The 13,721-nt window shown below is 42.7% G+C and overlaps 1 protein-coding gene across 3 annotated transcripts in view; it reads left to right on the top strand.

Annotated features, from left to right (window-relative positions):
* Nucleotides 1-8,325, top strand: part of LOC135523866 (wings apart-like protein homolog) — a 54,502-nt gene extending 46,177 nt beyond the window's left edge. For all 3 annotated transcript variants that reach the window (XM_064950846.1, XM_064950845.1, XM_064950847.1), the window contains exons 14-20: nt 1,884-2,062; nt 2,990-3,105; nt 3,583-3,747; nt 3,936-4,155; nt 4,349-4,437; nt 5,769-5,864; nt 6,094-8,325. In XM_064950846.1, the coding sequence (XP_064806918.1) occupies nt 1,884-2,062; nt 2,990-3,105; nt 3,583-3,747; nt 3,936-4,155; nt 4,349-4,437; nt 5,769-5,864; nt 6,094-6,159 (931 nt within the window). In that variant the 3' untranslated portion in view covers nt 6,160-8,325. The remainder of the gene's footprint in view (nt 1-1,883; nt 2,063-2,989; nt 3,106-3,582; nt 3,748-3,935; nt 4,156-4,348; nt 4,438-5,768; nt 5,865-6,093) is intronic.
* Nucleotides 8,326-13,721: the final 5,396 nt, after the last annotated feature.

Below are 13,721 nucleotides of genomic sequence, written 5' to 3'. Positions count from 1 at the left end.
AGATTTTTGCCTTTTTATATTGATTGAAATGCACATGACTCCTCACTGACAGATTATATCGCAAGGATAATTCATGCACAAACGTTTCTGTATGGAGCCCTATGAGAAACATGGGGAAATGCCCATTTCCATCAGGGCTCTGTTTTGTAGTTTCCACATTTTTAACACTATGTCAATCACAGCATCCTCCCTCACCCTGTCCGTGTTCCCCTCTGTAAAGCAAACTCTGCCACTTCTGTGCCTCCGCTCGGACCCATCAGCCCTCTATCAATACCCCCATTTCTCTCCCCTTGTAAGGGTCAGCCACCCTCCAGGCGTCCCAGTCCCCCACCCGCCTCGTTCCACCACAGCCACTTATCTGTTTAAACTCTTCCGTCCTTAACTGAATTAGCCTCGTCCCAGGCAGGGTGCGTTGACTGCAGCCGGGACCCTGACCGCCCTGTTCTGGTTCCTAACCCCTGCCTCACCCTTGGTGAACTGCCCTTGCACCCCCAGCCAGGAGGCCTCTCCGACTGGGTAAAAGAAAGAACCGCTGTCAGATTTTACACAGAAGATTCACTAGCCGCATTGATCGCTGCTGCGCTAATTCAATTACGGGGGAGAAATCAGAGGGGTCGAGCCACACAGCAGCTCAGATGCCCTCATTAACAACCGCCGCTCCCCCCCTCCCCACTCTAATGAATGAACTCTTCCTCCGCTCTCCTCTCTGCCTTAATAATAAATGACCCCCATTATCTCTAATCTCATTATTTTGCTATTTTGCATGAAGCTGTTTTGCTTCTGGTTAGCCATGCTGCCGGCGTGCGCGGCTGTTGCTAACCTTTTTGTTATAGGTGAAATTTACGCTCTGTTCTCTCCTGCTGCACACTGCTGTTTTCAAAGGTATTGGCTGGGATGCTGTCTGACTAATGGTGTCTATATGCGAAGAGAAACACTAGAGACGTGTTATTGCTCTTGTATCTTTTGCGGGCCTGTTTCGCCATGTACGATCGCGGTTTCTGAACAATACAACAATCTCATAGGAAGAATTGTTGCCCTTTTTGAACTTTTTAAAATGCTTATTTTCCAGACGCACTCTGTTTAGTGTTTTAATTCCGTGTGAAGTCCTTCCAGAGCCCGCATCCATATACTTTCAGTCCAGTCTTTTGTCAATCAAACAATCCTCCCATCAAATATGAAGACTATTCTTTCCCAGCACAACATCGGCAGGCTATAAGTTCAATGCCAAAATGAGAAACTATCAAGCTTAAATAGACATCGGCATAAGGGACCATAAATGGAAATGAGCTATATGGCCGAGTACCTTGTAGTTCAATACTGATGTTGTGCTTGACTTGATACATAAACAAATTACTCATTGGTGTCGCCATTTTAACCAATCGAGTGTGCTTGCATATACTCCCTTTAAAAAAAACTTAACTTGAAAAACAAATTTTAAAAAGCGGCAATAGTATTTTGTCTATCTTGAGACGCCAAGCTTTAAAAGAATTGATCTAAGATAACTCAAGAAAAATGTCATTTGATTTTTGAGAGCTCTTATTCGCGCACTTTTGCATCTAGGATGTTTGGTGCAGTATTTCTCTAGTGAAATATGTTAATGAAATTAACAATTAGTCTTTTGCTTAATGACAACAAACGCCTATTTGAAGAATCCTTACTGTTGTTGACCAATCACCGATAAAGGGGCGCGCACTTCGGCTACCGACCTATTGGCTTGCCTCGAAAGAGCGTACACGAACAGGTGAAAAAACCCTTGCCGTAGACCAAAACAAACACAAATGTCACAATGTCCTTATAACATATGCACAAACTGTTTCGGATGGGAAGCATGCGGGCGTGCTATAACCCATTGCTAACCCATTGCCCCTGTGCGTTGTTGACAGGGCCCTGTGGCACTGCGAGGAGATGATCCAGCGCTACAGCCAGGAGACTGGGGTGAACAGTGCCCTGTGCTCAGCGGGCACCGCCCTGCCGTATGCCAGCCACAGCAATGTGGGTAAGGCCGTGGAGGACTGCATGAAGGCCATCATCGGCGTGCTGCTCAACCTCACCCATGACAATGGTGAGCGCTACACACACACACTGTATCATCTGGATATAGATTGTCCTGACCGGGCCAATGCCACTGCGGTGGTTGTAAATTCTGATGGTTGAGTAAATTTGCATACCTACACTATCTTCTTTTAAATTGTTTTATTTTTTTATCCCTTTTTCTCAATTTTGTGGTATTCGATTGTCTCATTGCTGCAACTCCCGTACAGACTCAGGAGAGGTGAAAGTCGAGAGCTGTTCATCCACCGAAACACAACCCAACCAAGCCGCACTGCTTCTTGACACAATGCCCACTTAACCCGGAAGCCAGCCACACCAATGTGTCGGAGGAACACCTAGCGACCGTGTCAGCGTGCACTGCGCCAGGCCCGCCACAGGAGTCGCTAGTGCGCATTGGGACAAGGATATCCCTGCTGGCCAAACCCTCCCCTAACCCGGACGACGCTGGGCCAATTGTGCACCGCCCCATGGGACTCCCGGTCGCGACAGAGCCTGGACTCGAACCCAGAATCTCTAATACCTACACTACGTTGTGCACTTGCCGCTTGTTCATAGAAGTGCTTTAAGATGACACCTAAAGACATTCAGCTTCCCAAAAATGTTATGCACATAACTGTTGAGGTCCCGTCGTAACTTTGTTTTACTAGGGTCGGGGCAATACCAGTATCGCTGTACTTGTTAGCCTCATGGCAAGGAGTCCTAACACAAAGCAGGTTTAACTTCTTTAGGATAACAGCTCTAATGAAACAAACGTTGTTGTCATCGTGACTCACATTTTATTTATTTTCCAAGCTATAGCACACAATATTTTACTAACAGCAGGTTTTTAAAGGACCAAAGGGTTTGGTCTACTTCATGTTTTCATTTATGCTATGGAGAAAATATCGCAGTACTGGTATCGTCACAGCTGTATGTTCTACCCCTTGTGTGTGTGTAGAGTGGGGAAGCACGAAGACAGGCGAGCAGGAGGACATGATCATGACAGCTTTGAACTGTGTGCTCCGCGTCCCACAGTACCTTCATCAGGAGAGGAGGTTCGACATCCGAGTACTGGTGAGCATCGTCATTACCCATGTATCACATTGCAGCCATGGCTTTGGTTCGATGGGTTTCCAGGGCCCATATTTATAAAGTGTCTCTCCTGTCCATGTAATTGTGTTCATTGTGATCTGAAAGGTCACTGATCCTAGATCAGCACTCAAACTCTGAGACGCTTTATGAATACGGGCCCTGACTTCCTAGATTTTTCTTCTTTTTGTCCCCAGTTCGATTACCATTCCTCTGTAAGGAACTTACTTGGATGTGTTTCAACTCGACCTAGTTGATAGATAAGGGTCGATATTGAAGTGTTATGTCCATTTTAAGGTGGGATTGTCTCTGCTTCCCAAATGGCACACTATTCCCTTTAAAGTGCACTACTTTTGACCTGGGCCCATAGAGGGTGTAATTTGGGACACAACTGGGGTCTGGGTCTTAGAGAATGGTACTCTAGGTGTGTGTATGTCTCAAGTGCGATGGTTCTCCATCCAGGGTCTGGGTCTGCTGATCAACCTGGTGGAGTACAGTGCCAGGAACCGCCACTGTCTGATGGAGATGGAGATGGACGGAGGAGCTCCCTTCAACTCTGTCCTGGTGGCTGACAAAGAGGAGCTCAAGGCGGAAGGATCGCTCACTGCCATCGCTGCCCTGGTGCAGGTGGGTTAGAGCCGATGTGGTGTGTGTCCGGGCGCGCGTGTGAGCGTGTTCATTGGTCAGGTTGTGTAGAGACCGCGTACATTTTCAGTGAGCATTATACGATCTCACTTACGCATAGATCTGGAAGGGTGGATGAACTGATTACATGCAAGCGCAAACCTTTCTGTCTATGCGTTTTGCGCCCTCAGCTCTTCCTCCAGCGGGAGCAAGCGGCCATAGCGGCAGAGGCGGAGACGGATGACTTCATCAATGACGTGCCCAAACCCAAGCTGGACCAGAGCGGCGAGTGGCAGGAGTCTGGTGGCGAGATCCAGTGGGTGGCCTCGGAGAACAACAACACCAACGCAGTCAGCGAGAAGGAGAAGGCCAAGAAAGAGGAGGAAAATGAGGAGCTAGACCTTACCAAAGGTAATGACCTACCTGGTTAAATAAAGGCTAAATAAATCAAAACAAAGTTTAACTAACTAACCAAGGCTAATGTAATAGATCCATACTGACGTTAGGTTCTACTCAAGTTACCTATGTTTTGGATTCTAAATGAGGCATTGCTGAATCGGATGTTGTAGTAATATTGGCGACTCTTTCTCTTCTCCCTCTGCAGCACTGCAGCATGCTGGGAAGCACATGGAGGACAGCATCGTGGCCTCCTACACTGCTCTGCTACTGGGCTGTCTCTGCCAGGGCAGTCCGGTAAGGCAACTCTCCTGACGTTCTGAGCACCACGGCTTCTCTAAATAATCAAATCAAATGTTTTATATAAAGTGCATTTCAAAAGGTCATTTAAATGAAGATTAAAAAAAACACAAAAACAGAAGGCAATAAAAGCGATGAATCAAAGTTTTCTGTAATAACAGTTTCATCATTACATAATGGATGACATGGACCTAGTTTGGGATTGTTCACTAGACACACAGATTTAGGCTACGTTTTCTGTACCATTTTGGTCATTAGCAGACGCTCTTTTCCCGAGGTAGGGAAGGCTTACAAATCCATTGTATACAGATGCACTTGGCTAGTGCTGAGGTCGCCCTCAGGTATACCTTTCTGAATATTCTGTTCTTTTCCAATGTGCCCAACCTGAACTTCAAATACCCACATCATCATTAAGACACACTCGTCAGCGACGCCTCATTCGAACATCGGCCATTTTAAAAGCCTTTCAGGGACCATCAATGTTTTCCTTCAGAATTGCTGTCTTAAAAGTTTCACTGCCCACTGTCGAGAGGAAAATAAAAGAGGAGTTGATTTTTATCCCTGCTTTAATGGCCTTTTTCTCTTTTGAAGATTGTTATTAGCGATTCAATGATGCCTTGAGAGCTTAGTGCATCTCTAGTAATGGACTCTCTCTCTCACGGTCTCTCCCAATGGGCCGTTAGGTTGTGATTGATTGTGCCACGGTCATTATCTCTCTCTCTCTGATAAACCTCTACCGATCCCAGCCTGTAGTTTTAATCTGGACAGGGGCTCTGTGTTTTAACTCGAAGGTCACACCTCAGACTTCTGTTTTGTGTAAAACAAAATGGTTGTGGCCTGCCAGGTCTAGCGGTCTAAGCGGCTGCCTATGAAACACATACAGCTTCCAGCATGGATTCGATTCCGGCTCTTGTAGCGCTCTCTCCTACGTTAACTCTCTACCACTGTCCTCCCCAATAAAACACAAAAAAATGTAGGGAGTAGGGTGCCCCACTCCTTTAAAATTAAACCAAAAACTGTTTAGCTTCACTATAGGACTGGATATGTTTTCAATTAAATGAATTCAGAAGTTTTAGCCTTAACTTGCCTGAATACTGCTTTCAAGAGGAAACACCAGCAAAATGGACGGCTGAGTGTACTTAAAAGCAGTGGATCGGCCGTCCTCGCGACTGACCACAGAACATTTGGAAATAACATTTGTTTATCACTAGAATTACTGTTATCTGACACAACATTATGCATCTGCCTGTTGTGGTTTATTTCATCAGAGATTGGAAATGTGAGAAGAACTAACAAAGGATTGTGTTGATTCATGTCTTCTCTTTCAGATGAATGTGACTACTGTGAGGGAAAACCTGCCCAAAGGAGATTTCTCAATAATGACAGAAATGCTCAAGAAGTTCCTAAATTTCATGAATCTTACTGTAAGTTCTCTCACATTTTTTAAAAGATAAAATGTCTGCCTACAAGTGTCTGCTTAAAGGTCTTTTATTGTGGCCTCTTTGTGTCATTGAGCTTGTACAGGCTAATGACTAATATCCCAGTCTGGCCCCTGTAGCCTTATATCTGAATAGGGATTTGTGTGGAGAGAGTGTGTGGTAACTGACCTTTGCTCTATCGTTCTATCCCTCCCTCTCATCGCTCTCTCCACAGTGTGATGTGGGCACCGCAGGGCAGAAGTCCATCTCTCGGGTCATTGACTATCTGGAGCACTGTTAGAGGCCTGACTCTGTGGGGAGGGACTACACTGGGAGCTGACCGCTCGCTCGCCTCACACAGAGACCAAGTCCAGACACACACACACAGCCTGCTAATAACAACAGCCTATCTTCATCATCGTCAACACCACGTTCACTATACATACTGCGATGGCCTCCCTTCAAACACGCGAGGCCTGAAGCACTGTTTCAGCATTCCACCGCTCCTATTGTGATGTCTGTTTGGAACAGGAGAACTCTGAGCCGATAACGTAAAATAAGGACAAGCTTCCGTTTATATTCTAGACGTTCTGTGTTCCAAACACTGTTTTTTTTTTTTTTTTTAATGTTCCCTCACAAAATTGTAATTTATGATTCTCAGAATGATATTCATTAAATGCAGATTTTTTGGGGCGGGGTTTGACCCTTTTTCTTTATTCGATACCCCCAATTGTGCTATTCAGGTTGTACATTTTATATAAACTCCTTGTATCCCAAATCGATATGTTGCCTTCTTGCTACATCTGCCACATCCTCCATTGTTTTTTCTGCCTGCTGTAAAAGATGTCTCTCTCCCTGCCTCCCTCCCTCTGTTTACTTCCGATTTGTCATCAAAGTGCCTGTGTGCCTGAACCCCCCCCCCCCCCTCCTCTGAAACCATAGAAAGCATTCAGCAATGACCCACACAACTGGAATAGGAACGCAAAGCAAAAGCTCTCAGCCCGCTTTGAAATGCTGAAAGCCCCCAGAGCCCAATGGCCCCACTGCACTGAAGCGCTTTTATTGCCTTCACGACTGTCCTTTTTGTGTGTGTGTGTTCTAAAAACCTCTGTCGTTGAGTGGAGAGTGTAAAAAGGTTTTAAAAATGAACAAATAGATTTTCTTTCCGTTTCGAAGTACATGGAGTGGCGAGGATGAGAGAATTGCTAGTTTGGTGAGCACCTCACCTGTCCAAGTCGATACTTTCGGAGATTGTAGTTCTTCAAGGACAAACCTGAAATGGTCCTCATCGTAGTTTTCACTAACGTGAGAGAACTACATAATTTTGTCTGTAGCCCCCCCTATCATTATTGGTTATGGCCAACAGGAAAGTATGGATGTTTGTCTTTAATTTGTACTGCAGAGACTATTGGGTCTGAATGACCACAGTGCTTCAGCTAGCTGTTAAAGGCTGTAGAACACACAAGTGTTGGTTTTCTGTTTCTGAATAAATACATGCCAGTCTGGCATTAAGTTATATTCTTCCTCTCTTCAATGCTTCAATTTCTTTTTAAGCTTTTCTCCAAAAAATCAACTGGACTAAAAGGATACAGTATATATGTTTTGCTTTTTAATTTAAGCACTTGAATTGATAAGAGCGCTGTTGTTCATGAACTAAGCCTCTCGGTTTAACGGTTGCTGTATCCATACTCACTCCGTTCTGAGTTTCATAATGTGATGCCCATTATATAACCAACCTGTTTAATAGCCAGTGTTCTCAGTTTTGTTCAACTCAGGCTTGATTGGGACTGCTATGGGCTTCATGACGTTGTCAGCTAATTCATTGGTCATATGCTGTTTCCCATAGTTTTCTCCTGTAAAATCCTCTTATCCCAGCTTGAATGCGGAGGTTAGTCGGTCGTGGGACTGTTTGGGGTTAAGATGTACAGAATTTGGGAGATGAAGTTTCCCCATTTTTATTTCCTAAAGTTGCGTTCGTTCCCCTTTGTATATTTCCCACATGTTTTTGTTTCTCTTCTCAGACGCGCACCCACAGCCATGCAGACATTAAAGCTTCAGCCATCTCCATGCACACACCCTCATCAATACTTTCTAAGCTGTTAAGCCTCTTGTATTTCAATCTGATGTACGCTGTAGTCGGGAGCCACACCAGTCGTTTTTTTAGTTTTTTTTTTAGCTTAATTAACACTTCTGAAGTTTACAAGAGCTTTATTCACAAATCTGGAAATGGATGGAACAATGTAAATACTTTTGTAAATATTGCCTATTGGAAATTTAGAAATGGTAGACTACTTTTCTGAATCCAATCCAATTTATTTTATACAGCATTTTCAGTTGTTATTTGAAAGACAGATTTAAAAAGGTGTAAAAAGCCAAATGCAGGAACATGCTCTTTGTACCAATTTCAAGAATGTCTTTGGTTACTTGTATATAATTTTAACTTGAATAAAAATTGCTACTTTCAGTACATCTGTGTCTGATACTTTTGTGTCATGTTTTGGAATAATATATTGCTCTTATGCAGCATAAACTGCCCCTATAACTTTCAGACGTGCAAAAGTAGACCGAACTGTGAGGGGGAGAAAAAGTCAGATGCCAAATTGTTAAAATGTGTTTTTACTTGAGCCAGATAATCTACATAGGATATCAAACACGAATCAACATGTTTTTTTATGAAAAGAAAATAAACAATTACGAAGCACAAACAAATAAAACCAGTTATTTTGTGCCACTAGTTCTCTCCCACAGGTTCATAAACCCTCTAAGCTCTGCCTTCTGGTCTTCGCAGGGTGCACGCATCACGTTCCCACTGTCTCTACATGCGGTATCGTATGCACCTGGCCCAGGTAGCGCAACAGTTGAGTCTTCTGCTGTATCGTTCACTGTTGACATGCCAGTTGGGGACGTGCGCACTAGCTCGGTGCTCTCAAGTTCAGTGGTGCTGAAATCCGTGCCGCAGGGCCTGTCCTGCAACAATTCGCTGAGCGTCGATATGTATATCTGCGCCATCTGAAGAGTCTCTGACTTGGACAGCTTCTTGTCGCTCTCCAGGTTGGGGATGACGCTCCTGAGGCGGTCGAATGCGACATTGAGCCCGAGCATCCTCCTCCTCTCGCGGGAGTTTGCAGCCATACGCCGACGCCTTTGCGCTCTATCGATGGTGCTCCGGTCCTGCTCAATGTATCTGAGCCCTGGCAATCTGAGCTCCACAATAGCGCACGGGTCACACTTTCCCCTGCGCTCTGCCCTCTCTTCTATCCAACTGGTCTGCACAAGAGCTCCATGTGGACCGTCTATACGATGCGCTTGCACTTTCAAATCCGCACCACTGTCTGCGTCTCTGGAGATAAATGGCACAAAGAGACTTTTGCGGCGTGGCATTGTCCTGAGTAGGGTGTAGATTCAACGGTGCAGACGTGTATTTGAACTTCTAGACCCGTCCCTTAAAGTTTTGGGTGTGAAGGGGAGCATTTATTGACAAACGCCAGAGCTTGTGAGGATGCTATGGGCGTGGCGAGGGTCGTGTGCACGTAATGAATAGAGTTGGATCCCTTTGATAATGTCAGCAGGAAGTCTATTAACCAAGTTCATCAAAAGTGGATTAGGTCCATCTGAGTGATTACTGGTTGCACGGGGATTGGCTCTGGAGAGGCGTGTGATCAGGCCACTTTTAGAGCTCGTGGTCTATTCATTATTTTATTAAGATTTAGGCTAATGGCAGAGCATAGGCTATGGATGTCTTGTTATTTCTGCAAAAAATAACTGAATTAAAACATATTTTTAATAATTGCAACCATGGAATAACATAAATTGTAATCAAATAATATAGGCCTTTATGAGATATCCTGACTACAAACACTACAACATCTTCAAATCTTTGATTTGCAGGCCTGATATTTGAAATCAAGAATCTAGCCTTACGCTCACAGAAGAGAGGAACACCTTGGTTTAAATAACGATACATACATGTGTCTAAAAAGCGACATTAACAGCAGGCTAATTGACTTGCCACCTACGCAGTGCTTAAACTAATCCGTTTACCGGTGCCCACTAAAGAGATGTGACCCGTCCGCGCACATTGTAACTGCGGTAACGCTTTTCATACCACAGCCTCTCCAAAAAACAGCATATAAACCAATAACAGGCTACACATATATTGAAGACTGGTCTGCAAGTTGGAGAGCTTCAGTAACACGTGGTGAGGTTGGGTATAGGCCTAGGAGGTCCTGACAGTTGTTGGCACACTCCGCATATTAAAATTAATGAAGCGTCTCATTGAACCGAGGACACGGGCCTGCGATCAAACCCTGCCGGATGGGTAGATTAGAGACCCCCCGACACGAGGGTAAATTGGGGTGCATGCATGCCTGTCAGAGCAAGACAAGAAGAAACGAGACCAAATTTCACTGACGGGATTAAAGGTGGAGGGTATAACGGGCATTTTTTTTCTTTTCAGTGTTTGCCATCGACGACATAAGACTCAAAGCGGACGCACGAGCCAAATTGAAAGGAGAGGCACACGCTTGTTAGAAATCATTAACTTGGGCGGCGCGTCAAGTAAAGTAGATCTAATAAAACAAACGCATTCCAATGAACAAATGATTTTAACCGTAAATTGTCAAACTCTACTCGATTTAATCCCAAAATATGAATTTGAATAGGCCAAGACAAACAATTGATTTGAGAAAATGTATTCCTTTCCTATTGGATTAAAACGGATCAAGAGTCTGAAAAATGATTTTGTGATGATGATTTGATTATTCATGATAGAGCAAGCTAATAAGCCACTGCTTTTAGCAAATAATAATTAAAACATCACTATATTCTTCAAACTGATTTGTTTCATTTTCACAAATTATCCTAATCTTCAAACAAATTAGTATTTTACTGGGAGAAGAAAGGGGGAGCATTCATCTAGGCCTATTGGACAAAAATGTAGTTCATAATAACAGAGGAAACAGAACCCATTATCGTTGCTATATACAGTAGAGGTTACACGCAATGTTCCCTCAAATTTTGGGGGGAACTGAGCCAATTTGAGCATTGTGAGAATTTTGTGCAACTTCCTCTGCTTGTCAGTGAACACTGAGGCTGTACCCATACAGTTTTAGACAGTAGTCAATTGGCTATTGCGGCTATTTGAGCATAATGTAGGCCTACCAACAAAACTAATGGAGCAAATCCCATAACATTTTCACATGGACATAACTTTTGATTTATATGATATAGCCTTCAGTAGCCTATAAGTGGTGTACAGTACATTGCATGGGCTTGACAATTATTCATACTTTTTTAAAACTTGGTCTGTAACACCATGGGCCAAGTAGATTAATGTAAATTGTACGGTATTGTGTTGTATGATGCAAGAAACCACTTTACAAAATACAATTAATTATTATTACCATACAGAGAATTAGAGAATTAGACCCCTCTGCATATTGGCTTATTTACACATTCAAGCCTGTCTCAAAATACGACAGTGCCCCTTCAAGACAGAAGCTGTGTTTGAATATTCATAAAATACACTAACCGTACTATTTAAAAAAAATGTTTAACCTTGATCTAACCAGGCAAGTCAGTTAAGAACAAATTCTTATTTTCAATGACGGCCTAGGAACTAGTGGGTTGCCTATTCAGGGGCAGAACGACAGATTTCTACCTTGTCAGCTCAGGGGTTTGAACTTGCAACCTTCCGACGTGATGGGAGTATATAGTATGCTTATTGGTCATAGTATGGATATAGTTAGTATGCCAACATTTCGCGGATGTCGTACTAAATTCGCCAAAATACGAAGTGTACATACAGTGGACACTTTTTCCGTACTTTTAGAGCCCATAATGCAATTTTTCATAAATGGGCGTGGCTTCACGTTTTCAGATTTGAAGAAAATGTCTGAAAATATGCAACTGAAGTCCGAAGAGAGCAGATAAAAATTCGTTGCTCTAACTAATTATGATACATTTTAACGAAATGTTGAGCAATGTAATAAAGAAATAAGTAACGTTACGAACCGCATAACATTATAGCAGTACCCAGGTAGCAAAAACAGATTTTATAAACGTTTTTTTAAGGTGTTGGATTGGTTGTCTAAACATTCTGAATGCATTCAGATAAATGTTCGGTTTTGGTTAAAGTGTAGGGGTCAGATTACATTTTGTAAACGTTTGTCATAGATGTCATCAACGTTTGGTAAACGTTGGTATTAGTGTAATTTACAGCGTTGGCTATTAGTTCCTTTTTAAATGTTAATGAACATTGGCAAACGTTTATAATGGTGATTTTACAACGTTGGTTTGGTTGGGTTTCAAACGTCCAACGTTCACCAATGTTTAACAAACGTTGGTTAACGATGGTAATAGGTGTTATATGCGAGGAAACTTCAGCTATATAGTTTTTTTTTTTTTTACCAACCAGGAAATACAAAATAAAACTGTTAATTACTAACTCTTGATTAACTATGATTGGATTGATAACTATTTACATGACTGAAAAGGGGACTATAATACATAACATTTGATTTATTTAACCAACAAGGAAATACAAAATACAATATAAAACTTAATTACTAACTATTGATGAACTATAATTGGATAAGCAACTAATTTCATTACTATTTCCCTGGACTCCATGCTTGTGCTCCTGTCTCTATTATTTCCGGTGCTGTGGTCTGAAAGAAAGTAATTGAGTGTTAAAACTCATCATTGGACTAGTAACATTTATTTGTATTTCAATGCAAGGTGACTTGGTCTGTGTTACTTTGAAACATCTGTGTCAGCGAACACACCCTGGGCTTGGCTTGAGAAATCCGAAGAACACAAGGCAAGGAGGTAACGTAATGTTACGGCTGGTCAGCTGGCTGGTTAACTAGCATAACGGTAAAGTCAGTGTTGATAAGCCTAGTTTACTCTAACGTTAGTCTACTGAGCTAACGTTAAGTTAAGTGAGTCAACTGAGTTAGGTTAGCTAACTTTACCTTGTACTAAAATGTTAACAAACTTAACGTTAGCTAGCTAACTCCAGGCATTCATTGCATAATGGGGCGGCAGGGTAGCCTAGTGGTTAGCGTGTTGGACTAGTAACAGAAAGGTTGCCCGAGCTGACAAGGTACAGATCCTTCGTTCTGCCCCTGAACAAGGCAGTTAACCCACTGTTCATAGGCCTTCATTGAAAATAAGAATTTGTTCTTAACAGACTTGCCTAGTTAAATAAATGTAAAATGAAACGCTAATGTTACATGTTATCACATATACAAATTACCAAGTGACCCGGCGACGTTACTGCAGTGAATTCACTTAAGGGGCAGTAAGAAAAGAGCGTCTTGTCTGCACTCAAGTGGTCGCGCATATCAGCATTCCGCAGACAAGTTGATGGAACTGTGCGTTTTTATGGCAATGGGAGCAAGCAAAAGTTCATTTTGAAACCGAGTGACAATGTTAATAAACGTTGGCCAAGAGTTCCCTTTCGTACGTGTCAAACAGTACCAAATCCCTACCTATTGGCTATGTTGACGTTGGACTAAGTTTCAAATAATTAATTTCTAAACGTTTATTTTGAAAACTACTGACAACGTTTATAAAGGTTGGCCAAGAGTTCCCTTTCATAGGTGTCAAAGAGTACCACATCTCAACCAATTGGCTTCGTTGGAATATGTTTCAAATACATTATTTTTTTAACGTTTATTTAGGATTGTTGAGAGAACGTTGGTACAGCGTTTGGTTTTGCAACACCAATATACAACCTTTCCCAACCTAAGTCCAACATTGGTTTAGGTTCCAGGAACATTTTGTGCTACTTGGGTATGTACCGGTGTGTTAGTTAACATCCGATAGGTAACTAGCTATCTGCTATCTAACTAACTACAA

This window comes from Oncorhynchus masou, chromosome 31 (assembly GCF_036934945.1).
Source record: "Oncorhynchus masou masou isolate Uvic2021 chromosome 31, UVic_Omas_1.1, whole genome shotgun sequence".
NCBI lineage: Eukaryota > Metazoa > Chordata > Actinopteri > Salmoniformes > Salmonidae > Oncorhynchus > Oncorhynchus masou.
The sequence above is the reverse complement of the archived record's forward strand: the minus strand, read 5'-3'. Positions and strand labels throughout refer to the sequence as shown.